The sequence below is a fragment of the Perca flavescens genome, chromosome 10 (assembly GCF_004354835.1).
Source record: "Perca flavescens isolate YP-PL-M2 chromosome 10, PFLA_1.0, whole genome shotgun sequence".
Lineage (NCBI taxonomy): Eukaryota > Metazoa > Chordata > Actinopteri > Perciformes > Percidae > Perca > Perca flavescens.
Window position 1 is genome coordinate 301,774 of NC_041340.1, and position 22,046 is coordinate 323,819.

General features: G+C 45.3%; 1 protein-coding gene across 1 annotated transcript; it reads right to left on the reverse strand.

Moving 5' to 3' along the window:
• Positions 1-351: 351 nt before the first annotated feature.
• Positions 352-21,789, reverse strand: LOC114563396 (NLR family CARD domain-containing protein 3-like). Its single transcript, XM_028590256.1, has 11 exons — positions 21,754-21,789; positions 20,339-20,548; positions 19,794-19,926; positions 16,730-16,899; positions 7,362-7,641; positions 5,144-6,908; positions 3,259-3,432; positions 2,631-2,804; positions 2,113-2,286; positions 1,203-1,249; positions 352-1,065 (listed from the first exon to the last, which is right to left on the reverse strand). Exons 2-11 carry the CDS (start codon positions 20,534-20,536, stop codon positions 470-472), a joined length of 3,711 nt encoding a protein of 1,236 aa, XP_028446057.1. The 5' UTR covers positions 20,537-20,548; positions 21,754-21,789; the 3' UTR covers positions 352-469.
• Between the last annotated feature and the right edge of the window lie 257 nt (positions 21,790-22,046).

Here is a 22,046-nt window from a genome sequence, read left to right on the forward strand (position 1 = left end):
CATTGGCAATAATAGTCACATTAATAATGGAACAGTGACTTCAAATGGTAGTTGTAGTAGTTCATGTCATATCAGGGCGCTGCAGGGCATTACAGGATGTAGCGTGACCCAGCAGAGCATGGATGGACGTAGCAGGAAGCTGCAGGGTTCAGCAGAGCTTAACAGGGAGTGCAGCAGGACCACGGCGACAGCTGCAACCAAGATCTTGGTGCCAACGTTCTCCAAGGAAATACGCTGGATGAAAAAAACATAAGGACTCCCCAGAAGCTCCCCAGAAGCTAGGATTAGTAACAGGCATTTCTGAGACGGGATGCACACAAATGGAAATGGAAAGGGAGAGGAGAGAGCAGCTCAATGTGTCAAAGGAAGGAAGTCCCCCAGCAGTCTAGAACTATAACAACGTAACTAAGAGAGACAGGTCAGTCCATTCAGGAAATCATTGGTGATCCCCACATTCTCCTCACTAACATCAACTGATGATCCTGATCAGACTGAACTGTGTCGTTCTTTTGACAGGAGACTCTCCGCCCTCCACAGGACACAGAGACACTGAGGAACCATATGTCCTGGACCAGAACCTAAACCCAGGATAAAGAGGTTGAGTGAATGTGGTTTTGAAGGTGTGGAGGTGGATCAGTGAATTGCAGGAGACTGTGTAGAAGGACAGAGAGCCAGCATGACAGTCCACATACACTGCTACTCTATCAGAGACAGAGGAGGAGGAGATGGATGTTTTTCTCTTATTGTGCCAGACAGAGTAACCATCATCAGAGCAGAACAGACTCCAGGACTGATCATTACGTCCAAACACACAGTCAACACTGTCTCCTCTCCTCCTGATTCCTCTGTAACTCACTGATATATCAACATCTCCTTTCCTCTTGACCTCCCAGTAACAGCGACCAGTCAGACCATCTCTACACAGCAGCTGAGGCCAGGAGTCAAACCTCTCTGGATGATCAGGATATGGCTGCTCACCCATCACAAATGTCATCTTCCTGTTGTTGTCAGACAGTTTGAGTTTTCTGTTCACTGTGTTTGTGTTGAGTGTGAGTTCACAGGAATCTGACGGAGAAAAGGACACACAACACAGCTGCAGTTATTAACCAGTTATTAACCATTAATCAGTACTTTAATGATGACATCAGAGGGTTGAATGCGTGATGTCACAGTTCCATGAATGAAATGTAAAACACACTTACACTTCCTCAGACCTGGTGTCAACCATCTGACTCCAGCAGGCTCCACCCTGAAAGAAGGAGAGGGGGTGGGGGGCATTACATAACTCTCACACATTAGTATACGCTGATGAAGGAACAGTCTAAAAGCTGGAGAAATACATCTCAAAAGTCCTGTCCTGAGGTCAGTATGTTCAAGGTTCACTTTGTTGTTTTAGTATTGCAGAGATACATGACATCACCAGTTCTTTCTTGATGTTGATTACATAAAACATTGACAATACCCTTAATGGAATTAACATTGTTTTGAAACAAACATGGTCAAGATACTGGACCAATTTTTGCTTCCTTTGTACCTTACAAGCCACCGCAGCGAGTAGCGACTCTAGAGTCATATATATGTGACCACGATGGGAAATCTGGAGCAGTAAACATTAACTATCTCTTTACACTTGGTCACCATGATTGGTTAAAACTGTATGTGGCAGCCTTCTCTGTAGGTTGTTTGTTACGTGTCTGTTTTTTGTCTTTTTTTAACTTTTTCTCTTCTAACTTTTTTTTTATCATTTACACACCTTGCGTATATATCTTATATCCTATGGATATGGCTACTAATTAATTAAACTGGATCACGGCAGTAAAAACCTTGTTTATTCAAGGGAACAATTGCTCGGACCAAGGACAATGGGACACGCCAGCATTGTTCATTCCATCCCAGAGGAATTGAGACGTAAATATTGCGGATGCAGAGCTGGAGCTAGAGTGAAGACTAGGCTACTGAGGAAGTGGTGGAGGTTTAAACCGTCTATTCCTTTGTGTATGATGGAGAATGTAAACTCACTGGCCAACAAGACGGATTTTAGTTGCTGTAGATGTTTTCCTTGGACAACTCCTACACAAATATCTCCTTTCCATGTTCATCCAGTGTTTTTACCTGAGAGTTTCCAGTCTCCAGAGTGGATCCTTAAGTCCAGCCGACAGCAGCTTCACTCCAGAGTCTCCTGGATGATTGTAGCTCAGGTCCAGCGCTCTCAGATGGGAGTGGTTGGAGCTCAGAGCTGAGACCAGAGAAGTACAGCCTTCCTCTGAGATCAGACAGCCTGACAGACTGCAAGCACACAGAACAACACATGTCACATGATCTGAGGATACTGTGTGGTTGCATTAACAGTCTCACTGATTCTTTCTACTCACAATCAAACACCCACTAATGTCCATCAACAATCTGATAACATTACAGGTAGCTCTCTGATTCCTGTCTGATATTTCAAGTACCAACAACAGAGTGAGAAGAAAACATAAAACATGTTCTTGGAAAGATATTGAAACTAAATAAACACAACCGTTTGAAACCATACAAGCACAGACGATCTTAGGCATGTTACAAGTTTATCCAGTAATGTAAATCAGGATTTAGGTGACTATCAGTTGAACAGCTTAATGAATCCTGACCTGAGATTCTCCAGTTTACAGTGTGGACTCTGAAGTCCAGCCGACAGCAGCTTTCCTCCTGAATCCTCCAGGTTGTTGTTACTCAGGTCCAGTTCTCTCAGACTGGAGTACTGGGTGCTGAGAACTGAGGACAGAGCTTCACAACTTCTCTCTGACAGATTACAGAAATTCAGCCTGAAGAGACAATAATGAACACGAAGATAATACATCAGTATTATTAAAATGTAAAAATATTATTGGTTGAGTCTGGCCTTGCCATTTGCTGCATGTCATCCCCCACTCTCTCCCCTTTCCTGTCTCTCTTCAGCTGCTCTAAATAAAAGGAAAAAGCCCTAAAATAGCTTAAAAAGAAAGCTACATGCTGAAAATGTGGATGGCACAACAAGGCTATTTAGCAGAGCCACCGTTGCTGTGTCAGAGCTTAACGTCGCCCAAGACGATTGGGATTGGTTTAAAGTTCCAACAACAGGGTGAGAAAAAATCTTCTAAAACAATTTAAAACATGTTCATGGGAAGAGATTGAAACTAAATGAACACAACTGACAGACAATCTTGGGCATGTTACGAGTTTATCCCTTAATGTAAATCAGGATTTAGGTGACAATCAGTTGAACAGGTTGATCCTAACCTGAGATTCTCCAATTTACATTGTGGACTCTGAAGTCCAGCCGACAGGAGCTTCCCTCCTGAATCCTTCAGGTTGTTTGTACTCAGGTCCAGCTCTGTCAGACTAGAGGACTGGGAGCTGAGAACTGAGGACAGAGCTTCACAGCTTCTCTCTGACAGGTTACAGCCACTCAGCCTGAAGAGGCAATAATGAACAAAAAAGAATCAAGAAGTTGAAAAGACAGCAGAGCCTTTAAGTTATGATATACAGTGCCTTGCTGTTACCTATTTTGTTACATTACAGCCTTTAGTTCAATGTCTTTTAATCTGAATTGTATGTGATGGATCAGAACACAATAGTCCAAGTTGGTGAAGTGAAATGAGAAAAATATATACATAAAACTACTTTTTAGAAATAAAAAACAGAAAATTGGCATGTGCGTATGTATTCACCCCCTTTGTTATGAAGCCCATAAAAAGCTCTGGTACAACCAATTACCTTCAGAAGTCACATTATTAGTGAAATGATGTCCACCTGTGTGTAATCTAAGTGTCACATGATCTGTCATTACATATACACACCTTTTTTGAAAGTCCCCAGAGGCTGCAACACCTAAGCAAAAGGCAGCACTAACCAAACACTGGCATGAAGACCAAGGAACTCTCCAAACAAGTAAGGGATAATGTTGTTGAGAAGTACAAGTCAGGGTTAGGTTATAAAAAAAATATCCAAATCTTTGATGATCCCCAGGAGCACAATCAAATCTATCATAACCAAATGGAAAAAACATGGCACAACAGCAAACCTGCCAAGAGACGACCGCCCACCAAAACTCACAGACCGGGCAAGGAGGGCATTAATCAGAGAGGCAGTTGAGAGGCCTAAGGTAACCCTGTAGAGCTGCAGAGTTCCACAGCAGAGACTGGAGTATCTGTACATAGGATGACAATAAGCTGTACGCTCCATAGAGTTGGGCTTTATGACAGAGTGGCCAGAAGAAAGCCATTACTTTCAGCAAAAAACAAAATGGCATGTTTTGAGTTTGCGAAAAGGCATGTGGGAGATGCCCAAAATGTATGGAGGAAGGTGCTGTGGTCTGATGAAACTAAAACTGAACTTTTAGGCCATCAAAGAAAATGCTATGTCTGGTGCAAACCCAACACATCACATCACCCAAAGAACACCATCCCCACAGTGAAACATGGCGGTGGCAGCATCATGCTGTGGGGATGTTTGTCAGCAGCTGGGACTGGGAAACTGGTCAGAGTTGAGGGAAAGATGGATGGTGCTGAATACAGGAATATTCTTGAGCAAAACCTGTACCACTGTGTGTGATTTGAGGCTAGGACGGAGGTTCACCTTCCAGCAGGATAATGACCCCAAACACACTGCTAAAGCAATACTTGAGTGGTTTAAGGGGAAACATGTAAATGTGTTGGAATGGCCTAGTCAAAGCCCAGACCTCAATCCAATAGAAAATCTGTGGTCAGACTTAAAGATTGCTGTTCACAAGTGCAAACCATCCACCTTGAAGGAGCTGGAGCAGTTTTGCGAGGAGGAATGGGCAAGAATCCCAGTGGTAAGATGTGACAAGCTCATAGAGACTTATCCAAAGAAACTTGGGGCTGTGATTGCCGCAAAAGGTGGCTCTACAAAGTATTGACTTTAGCGGAGTAAAAAGTTATTCACATTGACTTTTTCTGTTATTTTGTCCTATTTGTTGTTTGCTTCACAATAAAAATAAAACATCTTCAAATTTGTGGGCATGTTCTGTAAATTAAATGATGCAAATCCTCAAACAATCAATGTTAATTCCAGGTTGTGAGGCAACAAAACACGAAAAATGCGAAGAGGGGGTGAATACTTTTGCAAGGCACTGTATGAGTCCAACTATTGCTGTACTTACAGAGCTTTTTTGGAGGCTTTGACCACTGGCAGCAGCCTCAGAAGAGCCTCCTCTGAAGCAGAGTATTTCTTCAGGTCAAACACGTCCAAATCTTCTTCTGATGACAGTAAGATGAAGACCAGAGCTGACCACTGAGCAGGAGACAGTTTATATCTGGAGAGACTTCCTGATCTCAGGGCCTGTTGGATCTGCTCCACTAGAGAACGATCATTCAGTTCATTCAGACAGTGGAACAGATTGATGCTTCTCTCTGGAGAAAGATTCTCATCCATCTTCTTCTTGATGTACTTGACAGTTTCCTGATTGGTCTGTGAACTATTTCCTGCCTGTGTCAGCAGACCTCGCAGGAGACTCTGATTGGTCTCGAGAGAAAGACCCAGGAGGAAGCGGAGGAACAAGTCCAGGTGTCCATTTGGACTCTGTAAGGCCTTGTCCACAGCACTCTGGTAGAACTGTGTTGATGTTGTTTGTTCTCCTGACAGCAGGTTGACTCCAGAGATGGTGAATGTCAGATGGACATGAAGCGCAGCCAGAAACTCCTGAACACTCAGATGGATGAAGCTGAACACCTTGTCCTGGTACATTCCACTCTCCTCTTTAAATATCTGTGTGAACACTCCTGAGTACTTTGAGGCTGCTGTGATATCGATGCCACACTCTGTCAGGTCTGATTCATAGAAGATCAGGTTGCCTTTCTGCAGCTGCTCAAAAGCCAGTTTTCCCAGAGACTCGATCATCTTCCTGGTGTCTAGACTCCAGGGTGATTCTGTTTCAGGTTTTTCATGAAACTTGACGTTCATCCGTTTGGACTGAACCACCAGGAAGTGGATATACACCTCAGTCAGAGTTTTGGGCAGTTCTCCTCCCTCTCTAGTCTTCAACACCTTCTTTAGAACTGCATCAGTGATCCAGCAGAAGACTGGGATGTGGCACATGATGTGGAGGCTTCGTGATGTCTTGATGTGGGAGATGATTCTGCTGGCCTGCTCCTCATCTGTGAATCTCTTCCTGAAGTACTCCTCCTTCTGTGGGTCAGTGAACCCTCTAATCTCTGTCACCATGTCAACACACTCAGGAGGGATCTGATCGGCTGCTGCAGGTCGTGTGGTTATCCAGAGGCGAGCAGAGGGAAGCAGATTCCCTCTGATGAGGTTTGTCAGCAGCACATCCACTGAGGTGGACTTTGTAACATCAGTCAGGATCTCAGTGTTGTGGAAGTCCATAGGAAGTCGACACTCATCCAGACCGTCAAAGATGAACACAACCTGGAACTCTTCAAACCTGCAGATTCCTGCTTCTTTGGTTTCACTAAAGAAGTAATGAACAAGTTCCACCAAGCTGTACTTTCCCTCTTTCAGCATATTCAGCTGTCTGAAGGTGAATGGAAATGTGAACTGGATGTCCTGGTTGGCTTTGTCTTCAGCCCAGTCCAGAGTGAACTTCTGTGTTAAGACTGTTTTCCCGATGCCAGCCACTCCCATAGTCATCACTGTTCTGATTGGTTCATCTCTTCCAGGTGAGGCTTTAAATATGTCTTCACATGTGATTGTTGTTTCTGGTGTGTCTGGTTTCCAGGATGCTGTTTCAATCTGTCTGACCTCATGTTCATCACTAACCCCTGCAGTCCCCCCCTTTGTGATGTAGATGTCTGTGAACATCTGATTCAGATGGGTTTTGTTTCCTGCTTTAGCAATTCCCTCAAACACACACTGGAACGTCTTTTGTAAGTTGGATCTGACTTTTCTCTGGCATGTAGCAAGAATATCTGAAAAACAATGAAATCAATGAGTGTTTGTTCTGGTGAATGTGAGTGTGGACATTTCTGTATTCATGAAATCTATTCAGCCCATTTGACGATGAGGTCCTGAATGTGTTAACTATTGTAAAATGACTTAGTATTCCTCAAAAACAATTTATATGTTGTCATACATCTATGAACTCTTCATTGTCCAAATAAACCAGAAGGTATATAACTTAATTACAGAGGGAATTAATATTGCCCAAGCAGTATCTTACAGTGACATCAGTGTGTTAATTTTAACCAGCAGAGTAAACAAAGTTTCTCTTGTGGATGTTTGGTAGATTTTTCTGTTGTTGTCAACACAACATATGTATTATTGTAGATAACAGGGAGATATTGCTAACAAAGCTAATGTTTGTTGAAGACTGTGATATATAACTTTGTTATTCTTTTAAATTCATAATGATTATGATTTACCTGCAGGTCCTGAGATGATGTGTGATAAATTCTCCACTAGAACATTTTGATTGATCTTCACTAAAACTATTCTGGTCACATTAATGGTGTTCATTCTGTAGGTCTGGAACATCATATCCACTGTGTTCTCCCTGGTTACATTCTCCAGTTTACTCCTTGGGATTGCTGGAAAGTCTTTTAGGACTCCCTGCAGGTACCACTTAAATTTTTCAAAGTCGTCAGCTCCCAAGTCTTCTAAAATTCTTAAGAGGACTTCTTGTGGCGTCTCCAACTTTTGTCTCTGCAAAGATCCAAAACATACCAAAAAGAACACCGTCACTTAACAGAATTTTTTTGGTGAGTTTAAAAATACTCATAATAGTTTTGTAGATTATGTTATGATGACATTTGTGTAAATTAATAATTCAAGATTCATTCATGGATCATTGACATGCCCTCTCCCCTCCCTGATGGGCATTTACACCTCCCGCTGTCTCAGCAGAGCTGAAAACATCACCAAGGACAGTTCCCACCCTGGCTTTGATCTGTTTGACATGTTGCCCTCAGGGAAGCGCTACAGGTGCATCAGAACAAGGACTAATAGATTCAAGCACAATTTCTTTCCAAAAGTCATAACCACACATGCACTGACTTCACAGTCCTACCCCCCACCCCTCGGACTTTCTTCTACCCACCTACTGTGCAATATTAATATTTAATATTTATTACTTTTGATAATATTGATAATTCTGTGCAATTTCATCACTTCACACTGTATATCAAACTGTATATATAACCATATCTATCTTTATATTTTTTATATATGTATATAGCGTCTCAGAACTGTGCACCTTACCCCTTACCCCCCCTCCCCTACTTCTTCTTTTGCACTACTTATTTTATTACATTGTTGACACTGAAAGGGAGTTGCTTTTTATCTCATTGTACATGTGTATAATGACAATAAGTGGCTATTCTATTCTATTATATAATGGCAATTAATAAACCAAAAGTAAAGATTCTACATTAGTTCTATTAGACTTCAGTGTTTCATCTGATCAGTGGAACACTGTATCATATTTGAGAGGCTCAGGCAGTGGATTCTTCTTACCTTTCAGACAGGAGTTTTTCAGTTATTGTTCATTACTGTGCTCGGTCATCTAAATCTATAGCTCGAGGTTCTGTCCTGAGTCCGATGCTGTTTACTTTATACATTCAGCTCTGGTTTCTCTTGGTCAAATAGTAAGCCATTTAAAAGATTATCTCCACAGAATCAGAATTGACTTTAGTGTCATTGTAAGTAGATAGAACAAAATTGTGTGCTACTCTATGATGCAACATAAAGAAAACATAATATAATAATTGATTTGTTTATTTCCTCTCCGTGAACCATCACCTTATCGTGGTGGAGAGGTTTGTGTGTCTCTGTGAACCTGAGGGCTGTGTTGTCTGGAGCTTTGTGCTCCTGGTAGGGTCTCCCAAGGAAAAGTGGTCTCAGGTGAGGGGCCAGACAAAGAATGGTTCAAAAACCCCAATGAAAAAGCTAAGCAGAGATGGAGTGACCCTGCCCGGAGGAAGCCCGGGGCCCCGTCTGGAGCCAGGCCCAGGCGGCGGGCTCGTCGGCGAAGCGCCTGGTGGCGGGTTTGCCACGGAGCCCGGCCGGGCACAGCCCGAACAAGCTACGTGGCAACTCCCTCTCCATCCCATGGGCCCACCACCTGTGGGAGGAACCGTTGGGGTCGGGTGCAATGCCACATGGGTGGCAGTGAAGGTCAGGGGCCTCGACGGACCAGACCCGGGCGGCAGACGCTGGCTCTGGGGACGTGGGAACGTCACCTCTCTGTGGGGAAGGAGCCGGAACTGGTGCGGGAGGTGGAGCGCTACGGTTAGATCTGGTGGGGCTTACCTCTACGCACAGTCTTGGTTCTGGAACCATACTCCTGGATAGGGGTTGGACTCTTTTCTTCTCCGGAGTTGCCCAGGGTGTGAGGCGCCGGGCGGGTGTGGGGATACTCACAAGCCCCGGCTGGCGCCGCTGTGTTGGAGTTTACCCGGTGGACGAGAGGGTCGCCTCCCCACGCCTGCGGGTTGTGGGGGAAAACTCTGACTGTTGTTTGTGCATATGCACCAAACAGGAGTTCGGAGTATTCGGCCTTCTTGGAGACCTTGACTGGAGTCCTGCATGGGGCTCCAGTGGGGGACTCCATTGTTCTGCTGGGGGACTTCAACGCACACGTGGGCAATGATGGAGACACCTGAGAGGCGTGATTGGGAGGAATGGCCTCCCTGATCTAAACCAGAGTGGTTGTTTGTTGTTGGACTTCTGTGCTAGTCATGGATTGTCTATAACAAACACCATGTTCGAACATAGGGATGCTCATAAGTGTACCTGGTACCAGAGCACCCTAGGCCGAAGGTCAATGATCGATTTTATAATCGTTTCATCTGATCTGAGGCCGTATGTTTTGGACACTCGGGTGAAGAGAGGGGCAGAGCTGTCAACTGATCACCATCTGGTGGTGAGTTGGGTCAGAGGGTGGGGGAAGACTCTGGACAGACCTGGTAAGCCCAAGCGTGTAGTGCGGGTAAATTGGGAACGTCTGGAGGAGGCCCCTGTCCAACAGACTTTCAACTCACACCTCCGGCGGAGCTTTTCGTGCATCCCTGTGGAGGCTGGGGGCATTGAACCCGAGTGGACAATGTTCAAAGTTTCCATTGCTGAAGCTGCGGCGAGGAGCTGTGGTCTTAGGGTCTTAGGTGCCTCAAGGGGCGGTAACCCACGAACACCGTGGTGGACACGGTGGTCAGGGAAGCCGTCCGACTGAAGAAGGAGTCTTTCCGGGATATGTTATCCCGGAGGACTCGGAGGCAGTTGCAGGGTACCGGAAGGGCCGAAGGGCTGCAGCCTCTGCCGTGAAAGAGGCAAAGCAGCGGGTGTGGGAAAAGTTTGGAAAAGACATGGAGAAGGACTTTCGGTCAGCACCAAAGCGCTTCCAGGAGGGGGAAGCGGGGAACCATCCAAGCTGTGTAAAGTAAGGATGGGACACTGTTGACCTCAACTGATGAGGTAATAGGGCGGTGGAAGGAGCACTTTGAGGAACTCCTGAATCCGACTAATACGCCCTCTATCTTAGAGGCAGAGCTGGAGGATAATGGGGGATTGTCGTCGATTTCCCAGGCGGAAGTCACTGATGTAGTCAAACAACTACACAGTGGCAAAGCCCCGGGATTGATGAGATCCGTCCAGAAATGCTCAAGGCTCTGGGTGTGGAGGGGCTGTCCTGGTTGACACGCCTTTTCAACATTGCGTGGAAGTCTGGGACGGTGCCAAAGGAGTGGCAGACTGGGGTGGTGGTTCCCCTTTTAAAAAGGGGGACCAGAGGGTGTGTGCCAATTATAGGGGTATCACACTTCTCAGCCTCCCTGGTAAAGTCTACTCCAAGGTGCTGGAAAGGAGGGTTCGGCCGATAGTCGAACCTCGGGTTGAGGAGGAACAATGCGGATTCCGTCCTGGTTGTGGAACAACGGACCAGCTCTTCACTCTCGCAAGGATCCTGGAGGGAGCCTGGGAGTATGCCCAACCGGGTCTACATGTGTTTTGTAGATTTGGAGAAGGCGTATGACCGGGTCCCCCGCGAGATACAGTGGGAGGTGCTGCGGGAGTATGGGGTGAGGGGGTCTCTACTTAGAGCCATCCAATCTCTGTATGACCAAAGTGAGAGCTGTGTCCGGGTTCTCGGTAGTAAGTCGGACTCGTTTCAGGTGAGGGTTGGCCTCCGCCAGGGCTGCGCTTTGTCACCAATCCTGTTTGTAATATTTATGGACAGGATATCGAGGCGTAGTCGGGGTGGGGAGGGGTTGCAGTTTGGTGGGCTGGGGATCTCATCGCTGCTCTTTGCAGATGATGTGGTCCTGATGGCATCATCGGCCTGCGACCTTCAGCACTCACTGGATCGGTTCGCAACCGAGTGTGAAGCGGTTGGGATGAGGATCAGCACCTCTAAATCTGAGGCCATGGTTCTCAGCAGGAAACCGATGGAATGCCTTCTCCAGGTAGGGAATGAGTCCTTACCCCAAGTGAAGGAGTTCAAGTACCTTGGGGTTGTGTTCGCGAGTGAGGGACAATGGGGCGGGAGATTGGTCGGAGAATCGGGCGCAGCGGGTGCGGTATTGCATTCAATCTATCGCACCGTTGTGACGAAAAAGAGAGCTGAGTCAGAAGGCAAAGCTCTCGATCTACCGGTCAGTTTTCGTTCCTACCCTCACCTATGGTCATGAAGGCTGGGTCATGACCGAAAAGAACGAGATCCAGGGTACAAGCGGGCGAAATGGGTTTCCTCAGGAGGGTGGCTGGCGTCTCCCTTAGAGATAGGGTGAGAAGCTCAGTCATCCGTGAGGAGCTCGGAGAGAGCCGCTGCTCCTTTGCGTCGAAAGGAGCCAGTTGAGGTGGTTTGGGCATCTGGTAAGGATGCCCCTGGGCGCCTCCCTAGGGAGGTATTCCAGGCACGTCCAGCTGGGAGGAGGCCTCGGGAAGACCCAGGACTAGGTGGAGGGATTATATCTCCAACCTGGCCTGGGAACGCCTCAGGATCCCCAGTCGGAGCTGGTTAATGTTGCTCGGGAAAGGGAAGTTTGGGGTCCCCTGCTGGAGCTGCTCCCCCCGCGACCCGACACCGGATAAGCGGACGAAGATGGATGGATGGATGGATGGATTTGTTTATTTCCTCCTGTCTTAACTACTTCAATTCTCTTTTGTTCTGCCGTAGTAAGACTTCCCTGAATTACTTGTAAGTGGTCCAAATGCTGACACCAAGCTTTTGACCAAGCCCTTTAAAAGGTCTCATTATACTCGCTGGCTTGAGCCAGCCACCGGAGAGCAGAGACGGCAAGTGGTTGTACCCACAGAACTGAACAGGGAAGATGTTGAAGTGCATCATCGAACCCCCAGAGTTGAGAGAAAGACATTGAGATAGCTCAGACAGACAGTCTTGGGGCCAGAGCAGGAGGGATGTTAAATACTACTGCTAATGATGCCTGTATGGTTCGCAAATGCCCCCAAAAGTCAGTCCTGTGTTACTTCAGTACTGTGTAGGGTCACCCATGGACCAGGTGGCAATTAATGTGATGGGTCCAGTACCAGCACAGTGAACCAGTATGTACTAATCGGCATTAACTCACACTGGAGCTGGCCTATGGATGACATCCCGAATGCACCCATTGTCATGGCTAGGCCTGAATATGTCAGACTGTTGCATGACCGATTGTAGACAGCCTCCAGCTCGAGAGGTCACTTTGCTGCCAAAAAGACCCACCAATGTAGCAGCAGGATGTTCTTCAGGGAGAAGTGGTGGCACTGCTAGGTGCTAAAGGGCAGAGGAATTCCTCTACCACTCAGAGAGCTCCTCTGGTGGATCATGGAGGTAGAAGGTTGCACAGGTAATGACAACTGCTGGGTCACTTTCAAGACTTTGCTCTTCCTCAGGGATGAGGAAAGAAGGGGTTGTGGCAACTCTGCAGGACTAATATGGGAGAGGTCAGCTTCAGAAAAAGGAAAGGGGCGGAGAAGGGGAACAATAGTTGGAGGGAAAAGACCAAAAGAGAAGGCCTTAAGGGAGAAGCCTTTAAAGGGGTGATAGAATGATTATATAGAGTAGAGTAGAGTCTCCTAATGGGGTATGTAACATTGGTTGGGCTGAAAATGACTCTTTTGCTGTTTTTTTGGCCCTAATGCTACCCTTTTAAATGGGACTGGACTGAAACGAGAGCTTTTCTGCCTTATATGGTCTTTTATATATTGGATAAAAGCGTCAGTGTGTGTAATACACACACACACACACACACACACACACACACACACACACACACACACACACACACAAGCCTATGAACCTTAATGATACAGCAAGATGTCGACACCTGTCTCGCGCTGCTGGTAGGGTTAGCTTGCCTGGTGCAGCTTTCAATACACAGCAGCAGGAGTTGGTTGGGCTTGATGTGCCGAGACAGCTTGTACACGACCCAAACCCTGTCTGGCCCCACGTGGTAGGAGGCTGTAATCCATTACCTGGAAGACAATAGGGGAGGGAAGAGGACTAACAAGCCAACTCCAAAACACCCCCCCCAAAGGTGGGGGTTGGGCGTGGGACCAGCTACTCCACCCTGTAAAAAGCCTTCAGCTACGGGAACATCGACGAAAATCAGAAAGTCCTCAAGCCTTGGGAAGGAAGCCTCTGCAGCGAACCAAGCTAAAGAAAATATGACGATGTGCATGGAAAACCGCAAGGAGACTGCGCATTTGAAGCGGCTTCTGACCTCAAAGCGACCCACCACCATAGAGACATGGAATGTGAGGACCATGTATACTGGTGGAAAGGCAGCAGTGATAGCAGAGGAGATGAGGAGGTACGGGACATCCCTCCTTGGTCTGGGAGAAACCAGGTGGCTCCAGTCAGGGCAGGTCAAGCTGGCGAGTGGAGAGACCATACTCTACTCAGGACATCCCGATGACTCTGCACCACACACAGAGGGAGTAGCGTTCATGCTGTCCAAGGAAGCACAAAGGGCCCTTCTCAGCTGGGAGCCCATCAACTCACGGATCATCACTGCCAAATTTCAAACCACCCACAAGAAAATAAACCTCCAAGTGGTACAATGCTACGCCCCCACCAATGACACGGATGATGAAACAAAGGACCAATTCTACAACCAACTATACACTATTCTACAGGCCAGGAAAAGGAAGGACATCATGATCTTGATGGGAGACATGAACGCAAAGATAGGGGGCAATAACAACGGCTTTGAGACAGTTATGGGAAGAGAGGGATTAGGGACCATGAATGAGAATGGAGAGAGGTTCGCAGCAGCTTGTGCAGACAACAACTTGGTCATTGGTGGGTCAGTATTCCAACACAAGAACATCCATAAAGCCACCTGGGTGTCTGCTGACCACACCACAGAAAATCAGATAGATCACATCTGCATAAGTCAGAAGTTTAGACACTCTCTGCTGGATGTCGGAGTCAGAAGAGGAGCAGACGCAGGATCTGACCACCACCTCCTCTCAGCAAAGATCCAGCTAAAGTTAAAATGCATAAAGCACAGGGAAGAAAGGGTCAAATTCAACACACAGCAATTTCAGGATATAGGTACATCCAAACTCTACAAAGTGGCACTACACAACCGGTACAAAGCCCTAGAAATAGAAACACCAAGCAAGTGGAGGAGATATGGAAAGGTCTGAAAAACTTGTGGAAAGACACATGCAAAGAAGTAATAGGGAGGAGGAAGAGAGACAGTAAGCCCTGGCTATCTAGAGATACAGATAGCAAAGTGAGTGTGAGGAGGAAGAAAAAAGAGGCAGTAAACAGAAGTAAAACCAGTGCAACCAAGGCGGCAGCACAGAAAGAATATGCAACAGCAAATAAAGACGTGAAAAGAAGTGTAAGGAGAGACAAGAAGAAATTTATTGAGGATTTAGCACAACAGGCAGAAGAAGCAGCAGGAAAGAACAACCTGAAAGACCTATATCTAACCACAAGAAAGCTCACAGGCAAATTCAGACACGCACAGGCACACATTAAAAACTTACAGGGTGTACTCCTCACAACCAAGGAAGACCAGGTGAAGAGATGGACTGAACACTTCAGAGACCTGCTCAACAGGCAGCCTCCTCTATTGTCAGCAGATATCCCAATGGCCCAAAACCCATTGGAGATTAACTGCAACCCCCCCACTAAGAAGGAAATCAGAAAAGCTATTAAGGCCTTGAAAGGAGGGAAAGCAGAGGGACCAGACGGGATTCCAGCGGAAGCTCTTAAGGCCGACACTGAAACCTCCACCAACATGCTCCACCACCTCATGAAAACCATCTGGGAGGAAGAAAATGTCCCTTCCGACTGGAGAGATGGCCACATCGTGAAAATCCCCAAGAAAGGAGACCTCCGGCAGTGCAAAAACTACAGAGGAATAATGCTCCTTTCAACACCCGGGAAGGTGCTCAACCATATCCTGCTCGAGAGGCTCCAGAAGGGGGTCGATGAGAAACTGAGGAAAAACCAGGCTGGCTTCAGGAACAACAGATCCTGTGGAGACCAAATTGCCACCCTCAGGATTATTATTGAACAGTCCATTGAATGGAACTCGCCTGTCTATGTGAATTTCATAGATTTCGAAAAAGCCTTTGACAGTGTGGATAGGGAAAGGCTGTGGAAACTGATGGCTCACTATGGGATCCCAGCAAAGATCATCAACATTATTAGAAGCATCTACCATGGGACGAGATGTCAAGTCCTCCATGAAGGATGTATATCGGAGGCATTTGAGGTCCTGACTGGGGTGCGGCAAGGGTGCCTGCTCTCACCCTTTCTTTTCCTCCTTTGCATAGACTGGGTGATGAAAGAAACAATCAACAATAGACGAACCGGCATTCAGTGGAGCTTGACCGAGCAGTTAGAAGATCTCGATTTGGCAGATGATCTGGCACTACTGGCTCACACACATCAACAGATGCAGGAAAAATCTGGAAAATTGGAGGAAACAGCTGCTCTGCTCGGTCTCAAAATAAACTCATCAAAAACTAAAGTATTGCGTATCAACAGCAAGAAAAATACACCCATAACCATGGATCAAAATGCACTAGAGGATGTAAACAGCTTCACATACCTTGGTAGCATCATTTCAAGGGAAGGTGGCACGGAAGACGATGTCCAAGCCAGGATCGGAAAAGCAAGGACAACATTCAACATGCTAAACAATATCTGGAAGGCAAAAAACTTGTCACTCAAGACCAAACTTCAAATCTTCAACTCAAACGTAAAGACCACTCTACTCTATGGCTCAGAAACCTGGAGAATTACCACCACCATACTCAATAAGCTGCAGACCTTCACCAACCGGTGCCTCAGACGCCTCCTAGGAATATACTGGCCTAACACCATCTCTAACGCCAATCTGTGGGAACGCACCAAACAAGACCCAATAGAAATGCAAATCCGGAGGAGGAAATGGAAGTGGATAGGGCACACACTCAGGAGAAAGAAATCAATCACTAAACAGGTGCTGACGTGGAACCCGCAGGGCAGGAGGAAGAGAGGCAGACCGAGAACCACCTGGAGAAGAACCACAGAACAGGAGATGAAGAAAGAAGGGCTGACGTGGCAACATCTGGAGCGGAGGGCCCAAGACCGGAGAGGATGGAAGAGCTTCGTCGATGGCCTATGTTCATATGGGAATCTTAAGGCCTAAAGTAAAAGTAAAGTAAGATGTCGACACACAAAAATTTAAAAAGAATTCTGTGCAAAATTTTCTAATTAGTCATGTTATCTGTGAAAAGCACAAATTTACAGATTTAACTGAAGACATCACACAGCTGATGAACATGAACTGACCTTTGACCTCTCACTGCTGGCTCCTCCCTCAAAGTTGGCCCTGCCCTCGTTTTTGGCTCCGTCCTGGCTGCTGGCTCCACCCCCGTCTCCCTCCACCCCCCCACTCTGAGAGGGAGGGGTCACCTTGATCATCTTACCCTTGTGTTCCACGTCGATGTCCACGTCAATACCTGCGCACACACATACACACAAACACACACACACACACACACACACACACACACACACACACACACACACACACACACACACATATATACACACATCACTTCCTGTTCAAACCCAATTCCTCCTCAGCAGCAAACAGAAACTCTTCTGACTGCGCTTTTACTTTGAAAAGACTCAATGTTTCTCTGCTCTGTATCACAGTGTGTCACCTGCGTACGCTGTCAATAATAATAATAATAATAATAATAATAATAGTAATAATAATTAAAGCTGCAAGTAGCTTTGGATGGGCCCTCGCACCTCCTTACACATCGGGGTTACTGGCGGACGCCGCTCTGTTTGGCGTGTATTTGCGCGTCACTCAGAAACTGCAAATCGTCACCAATGAAAAGGGAAGTCCCTGCTGAGGTCTATGATACCTGTTATGACCTGATGTCTAGGGGTAAACCGAACGCAACATAACGTGTGCCCCCCCCCCCACCAAAGGTTTGACTCAAAACCTAGATAGAGCATGGGAACGAGAGGGGACAAGAGAGGGAACGAGGGGAACTGAGAGGGAACGAGAGGGACCGAGAGGGAACGAATAGAGAGAAAGGTTAGACACAACTAGCGTTTCATCCCAGCGCCTGGTGAGTCAACGATACGACTAGCAGACTAGCGACTGGCGGACGATTCAGGCTGCTCAGATCTAATATAACTTGTCAGATCCAATTGTAAATCAATGTGAACTCATCCGCCAGTACAGTGGCAGCGGCATAGGATGTTCCCCTTTGTTCCTTTAAGTAGATAACAATCTTATCTGGAAGCTGATCCTTAAATTCCTCCAACAACACAAGTTCACACAAATCATCCAAAGTTGCCATCTCACTCGCGTGACACCATTTATCAAACAGAGTGCCTTTCTCCCTTGCAAACTCTACATACGTCTTGGTGGCAGTTTTTTCACAACTTCTTAAGTTTTGCCTATATGCTTCTGGCACTAACTCATAGGCACTGAGGACAGTGGCTTTGACAATGTCATAATTCAAGCTGTCTTTTATGGACAGAGAGAGGTACAGACTTCCTGAGCTTTGCCCACTAACCTACATTGGAGGAAAAAAGGCCACACACTCTTTGGCCAATTAAGTGTAGCAGCAGCAATACGTTCAAAAGCACTGAAATAGGAATTTACCTCAGATTCTCTAAATGGTGGAACCAGTGCAATGTAATACTCACGTCAAAGATGGTGGGTGGGTCAAACCATCACCAATGAAGAAGGAACCCTCTGCCGAGTTCAATGATACCTCACACAAGACTCTACCTTAAATGGTTTAAATGTTATGAAAGCGGGCATGGCCTGAGTAAGTGGGCGTGGTTAAAGCATAGGGGGCGCCTCAGTATCACATAGTTTTAAGTTTCATGTAAATCGAAGGATGTTTGTCATATAAGGCTGATTTCCTGTTGCCAGCAGGGGGGGGGGCTATGACCAAAAGTAAATTTTTGCCAATAAATGTCCTCGGGCCTGGACTCTTTTGGATATTTTGGTCAAATTGGACAATGTACACTAAAGTATACACTAACAACTTCTTGGTTCATCGATAAATGCTCAAAATGGCCGCAATGCCACGCACACACCGTTGGACGAAAAGTTTTGCTTTTAATAACTTTTCATTGTTAAGGTCTTTAGATGACACAGACCAAAAGTGAAGTCGATCTGATGAAATCTCTAGGAGGAGTTTGTTAAAGTATAGCACGTTGACTTTTAGGCCTACTTGCTGTTGCCACTAGGGGACGCTATGACTTTGAGTAAATACTGGCCTTTATTTGGACTCTTATGAAACCTGAAAAGTTTCAAGCCAATTGGACAATTTACACTCTAGTAACAGCCACTTCCTATTTCGATGGCGAAACGCACAAAATATCCGCCCTGCCACGGCCACGCCCTATGACAAAAGGTTTTTCTTTCAACAACTTTTCATCTTTAACGTCTTAAGATGGCACAGACCGAGTTTGAAGTTGATCGGATGAAATCTCTAGGAGGAGTTCGTTAAAGTACGACATGTGGAAATTGCCAAAATCGCACTAATTTTGAAGTTTCAATTCAAAATGGCGGACTTCTTGTTGGGTTTAGGGTATGGCTCCAATGAGGCTTTTTGTACATCTTGACATGTTACATATGTTTACCAAGTTTCGTGAGTCTACGTTAAACGTACTGCAGGTACTGTAGGGGCTCAAGTTTTTTTATTTTTTAGGGGGCGCTAGCGAGCCACTTTTGTGCGCCTGTTTCCGAAACCCTTAAAATATGTAGATTTTCACCAGACTTGATGCGACCACCAATTGTGGTGAGTTTTTGAGTATGTTAAGCCCCTCAGAAAGTCGATTCAGTTGCCGGAAGAAAAAAAGGAAAGGAAAGGAAAGGATTTCAATAGTGCTTTCGCCGCTGTCAGCGCTGGGCCCTAATAATAATCTGCTGTTAGACTGTAACTCTGAGTTATTCTCCAGATTATAATCTGCTGTTAGACTGTAACTCTGAGTTATTCTCCAGATTATAATCTGCTGTTAGACTGTAACTCTGAGTTATTCTCCAGATTATAATCTGCTGTTAGACTGTAACTCTGAGTTATTCTCCAGACTCTGTGATGAATATTGAGTGGAGGAACGGCTGCGTAGAGTTCAGACTTCAGGCTGACACGGTCACACAAATGAAACTCATCTTCACCTCAAACAGAAAAACAGACGAGAAGTGAAGTATTGTAAACTGGAACTTGTTGGCAGAGGGCAGTTTATGGATCATAATCAGAGTCAAACACAATCTGGGAAGTCTCTACAGTTTTCAGCGCTGATCCAGAATAACTGCCCAGAATAACCCTGCAGACTAGGGTCCTTGCTGATTAGTAATCAGAATACAAACACTGACCAGAGGGGGCGCTGCAGTCTGCCGCGGGTCTGGAGGGTCCGTCCTGGTCCTGGTTCTGATCCTGGTTCTGGTTCTGGTTTTGGTTCCACATGCAATGTCTCATCCTTTCCATCCACTTACCCCAAGGAAACCACTACACACAGAGAGACACACACACACACAAACACACACACAAATATAAATAGTAAATACATATATGAATAGTTAATAAATAAATACATAAATAAATAGTAAAATAAAATCAATAAATAAGTAGTAAATAAGTAAATAAATATATAGTAAATGAATGAAGAAATATTAAATAAATAAACATAAAAATAATGAGTTTCTGATAACTTGTCTAAATTGTCTTCCATGTTGCTATATTAAGAAACTTCAAACACAAATAAATTGATCAGAATCGATCAGTCTTCAGTCTAAGACTCTTCAGAAACTGATGATTAACTTTTCTGTAGGCTATGTCATTAATTTGTGGATTTGATTTGCAAAATAAATGAATTAAACTTCAAAGAAAAAAAAGAACTGCTGGCTCAGATGTTTCTCACCTTAACAGGGTTATTTTCCACCAGTAGCCGTGGCGCCAGATCTCTGGACAGGGGGACGTCATCACCGTCGCCGACTTTAGGCTTCTTCTTCCTGGCTGCTGAGGTGTCGGGCTTCTTGTTCAGGTACAAAGAAGCAAAATAAATGGCGACAATGGTGAAAATTATGGCGGGGATGATGACGGCTGGGTCCAGATCCATGATGGTGGTTTTCTGGATTTACAAAATAAAGTTAGAAAGTTAAAAGTGTTTTAGAGGGACGGTTGGTGTGTGTTAAACCAGACAGTCACACACACACACACACACACACACACACACACACTGAGCCCCATCTCAACCCATGCCATCAACACTATCTACCTATCTACGACAGCTTAGGTCTGGGTGGGGTTCAAAATTAAAACCTTTACATGGAGTAAAAACTCCTTTGTTTCCTGTGCAATAACTCAGCTTAATTTGCAATGTAGCAATGTAATAGAGTTTTTTTTAGAAATCATATTGTAGTGTTCTGTTTTACAGCATACTGTAATATTTCACTGGTAATAAGACTGAAATAATATTATTAAAATAAAGAAATGAATAGCATGATAACATCTAAATAAATGTTGATAGATCTAGCGTTATAGTTTTAAAAATATCAATAAACAACAAAGTAATCCAGCTTCCCTGGCCGAAATAGACTGAAATAATAACATTAAAAGAAATACATATAAACCATGATAAGATCTTGTGAATAAATGTTGATTAAAACAGCGATTATTGGGCTAAAATAACAATAATAAAACTGCCACAGATTTCGAGTTAAGGGGGGTGTGTTTTTTCTTTTGTCTATATCCAGGTCTAATGAAACACAATAACATAAGTTATCATAGTTATGCTGATGACACACAAAACTACATAACGCTGTCACCTGGAGACTACAGTCCAATACAAAATCTGTCTAGGTGCATTGAACAAACTAATGATTGGATGTGCCACAACTTTCTTAAATTGAATGAAGGAAAAACTGAGGTGATCATTTTTGGAGCAAAAGAGGAACGATTAAGAACCAGTGCCCAGCTTCAAACAATAATGTTAAAAACAACAGACAAAGCCAGAAATCTTGGTGTGATTTAGAGTTTAGATTCTCTGCCCGAGCCCGAAGTTATTTTCCGCCACTATCCTCGGGCCGGGCCGGGCCGGACCCTTGATCAAGCATTTGTGTTTTTTTTAATCATTACTTTAGCCTAATTGGGTGGGGAGAAAGCTCTGCCATAATCAGAACTATTATCTATTTTAGGCCAAAAAGTTACACAAGTTAGACTACAGTATGGCCGTATGGTGGAGCATCACACCGGGCCTGCTGGGCCGTATGGTGGAGCTTAAGGGCAACATGGAGCTTGAGGATGTAAAGAAAAAAAGAAAAACGGGAGAATTACCTTTGAGCAAGTTTGGAGGAAAGTCGGAGGTATGGAGCCATTTTAAACAAGTCGTGGTCAGTAACAACATATGTGTCGGCTTTGTTGAGTGCATTAAGTGCGGCCGCTGTTCGCCCATGACAGCAAATAAAACGGAGACGTGGATGATGAACAGACACATGAAGCAGGCTCGCCAAGGCAGAAAAGATGATAGTCAGCCTTCAACCTCCTCTTCTGTTACTTCTCGGAGCGAAGGCTCCCCCTGAGGGAGAGGCTAGACCTCCCAGAGAAATACGTTGAGTTTTTTACTTTTC

Bases quoted from the DNA above. Each gene is read 5' to 3' on its own strand.
- LOC114563396 (XM_028590256.1), bottom strand. From the start codon at position 20,536: ATGGATCTGGACCCAGCCGTCATCATCCCCGCCATAATTTTCACCATT. The intron at 2,287-2,630 runs GTCAGGATTCAT...GTGTGCTTGCAG, and splicing joins TGTAAACTGGAGAATCTCAG to TCTGTCAGGCTGTCTGATCT. The intron at 1,250-2,112 runs GTAAAAACACTG...TCCTTCTTTCAG, and splicing joins TGGAGACTGGAAACTCTCAG to GGTGGAGCCTGCTGGAGTCA.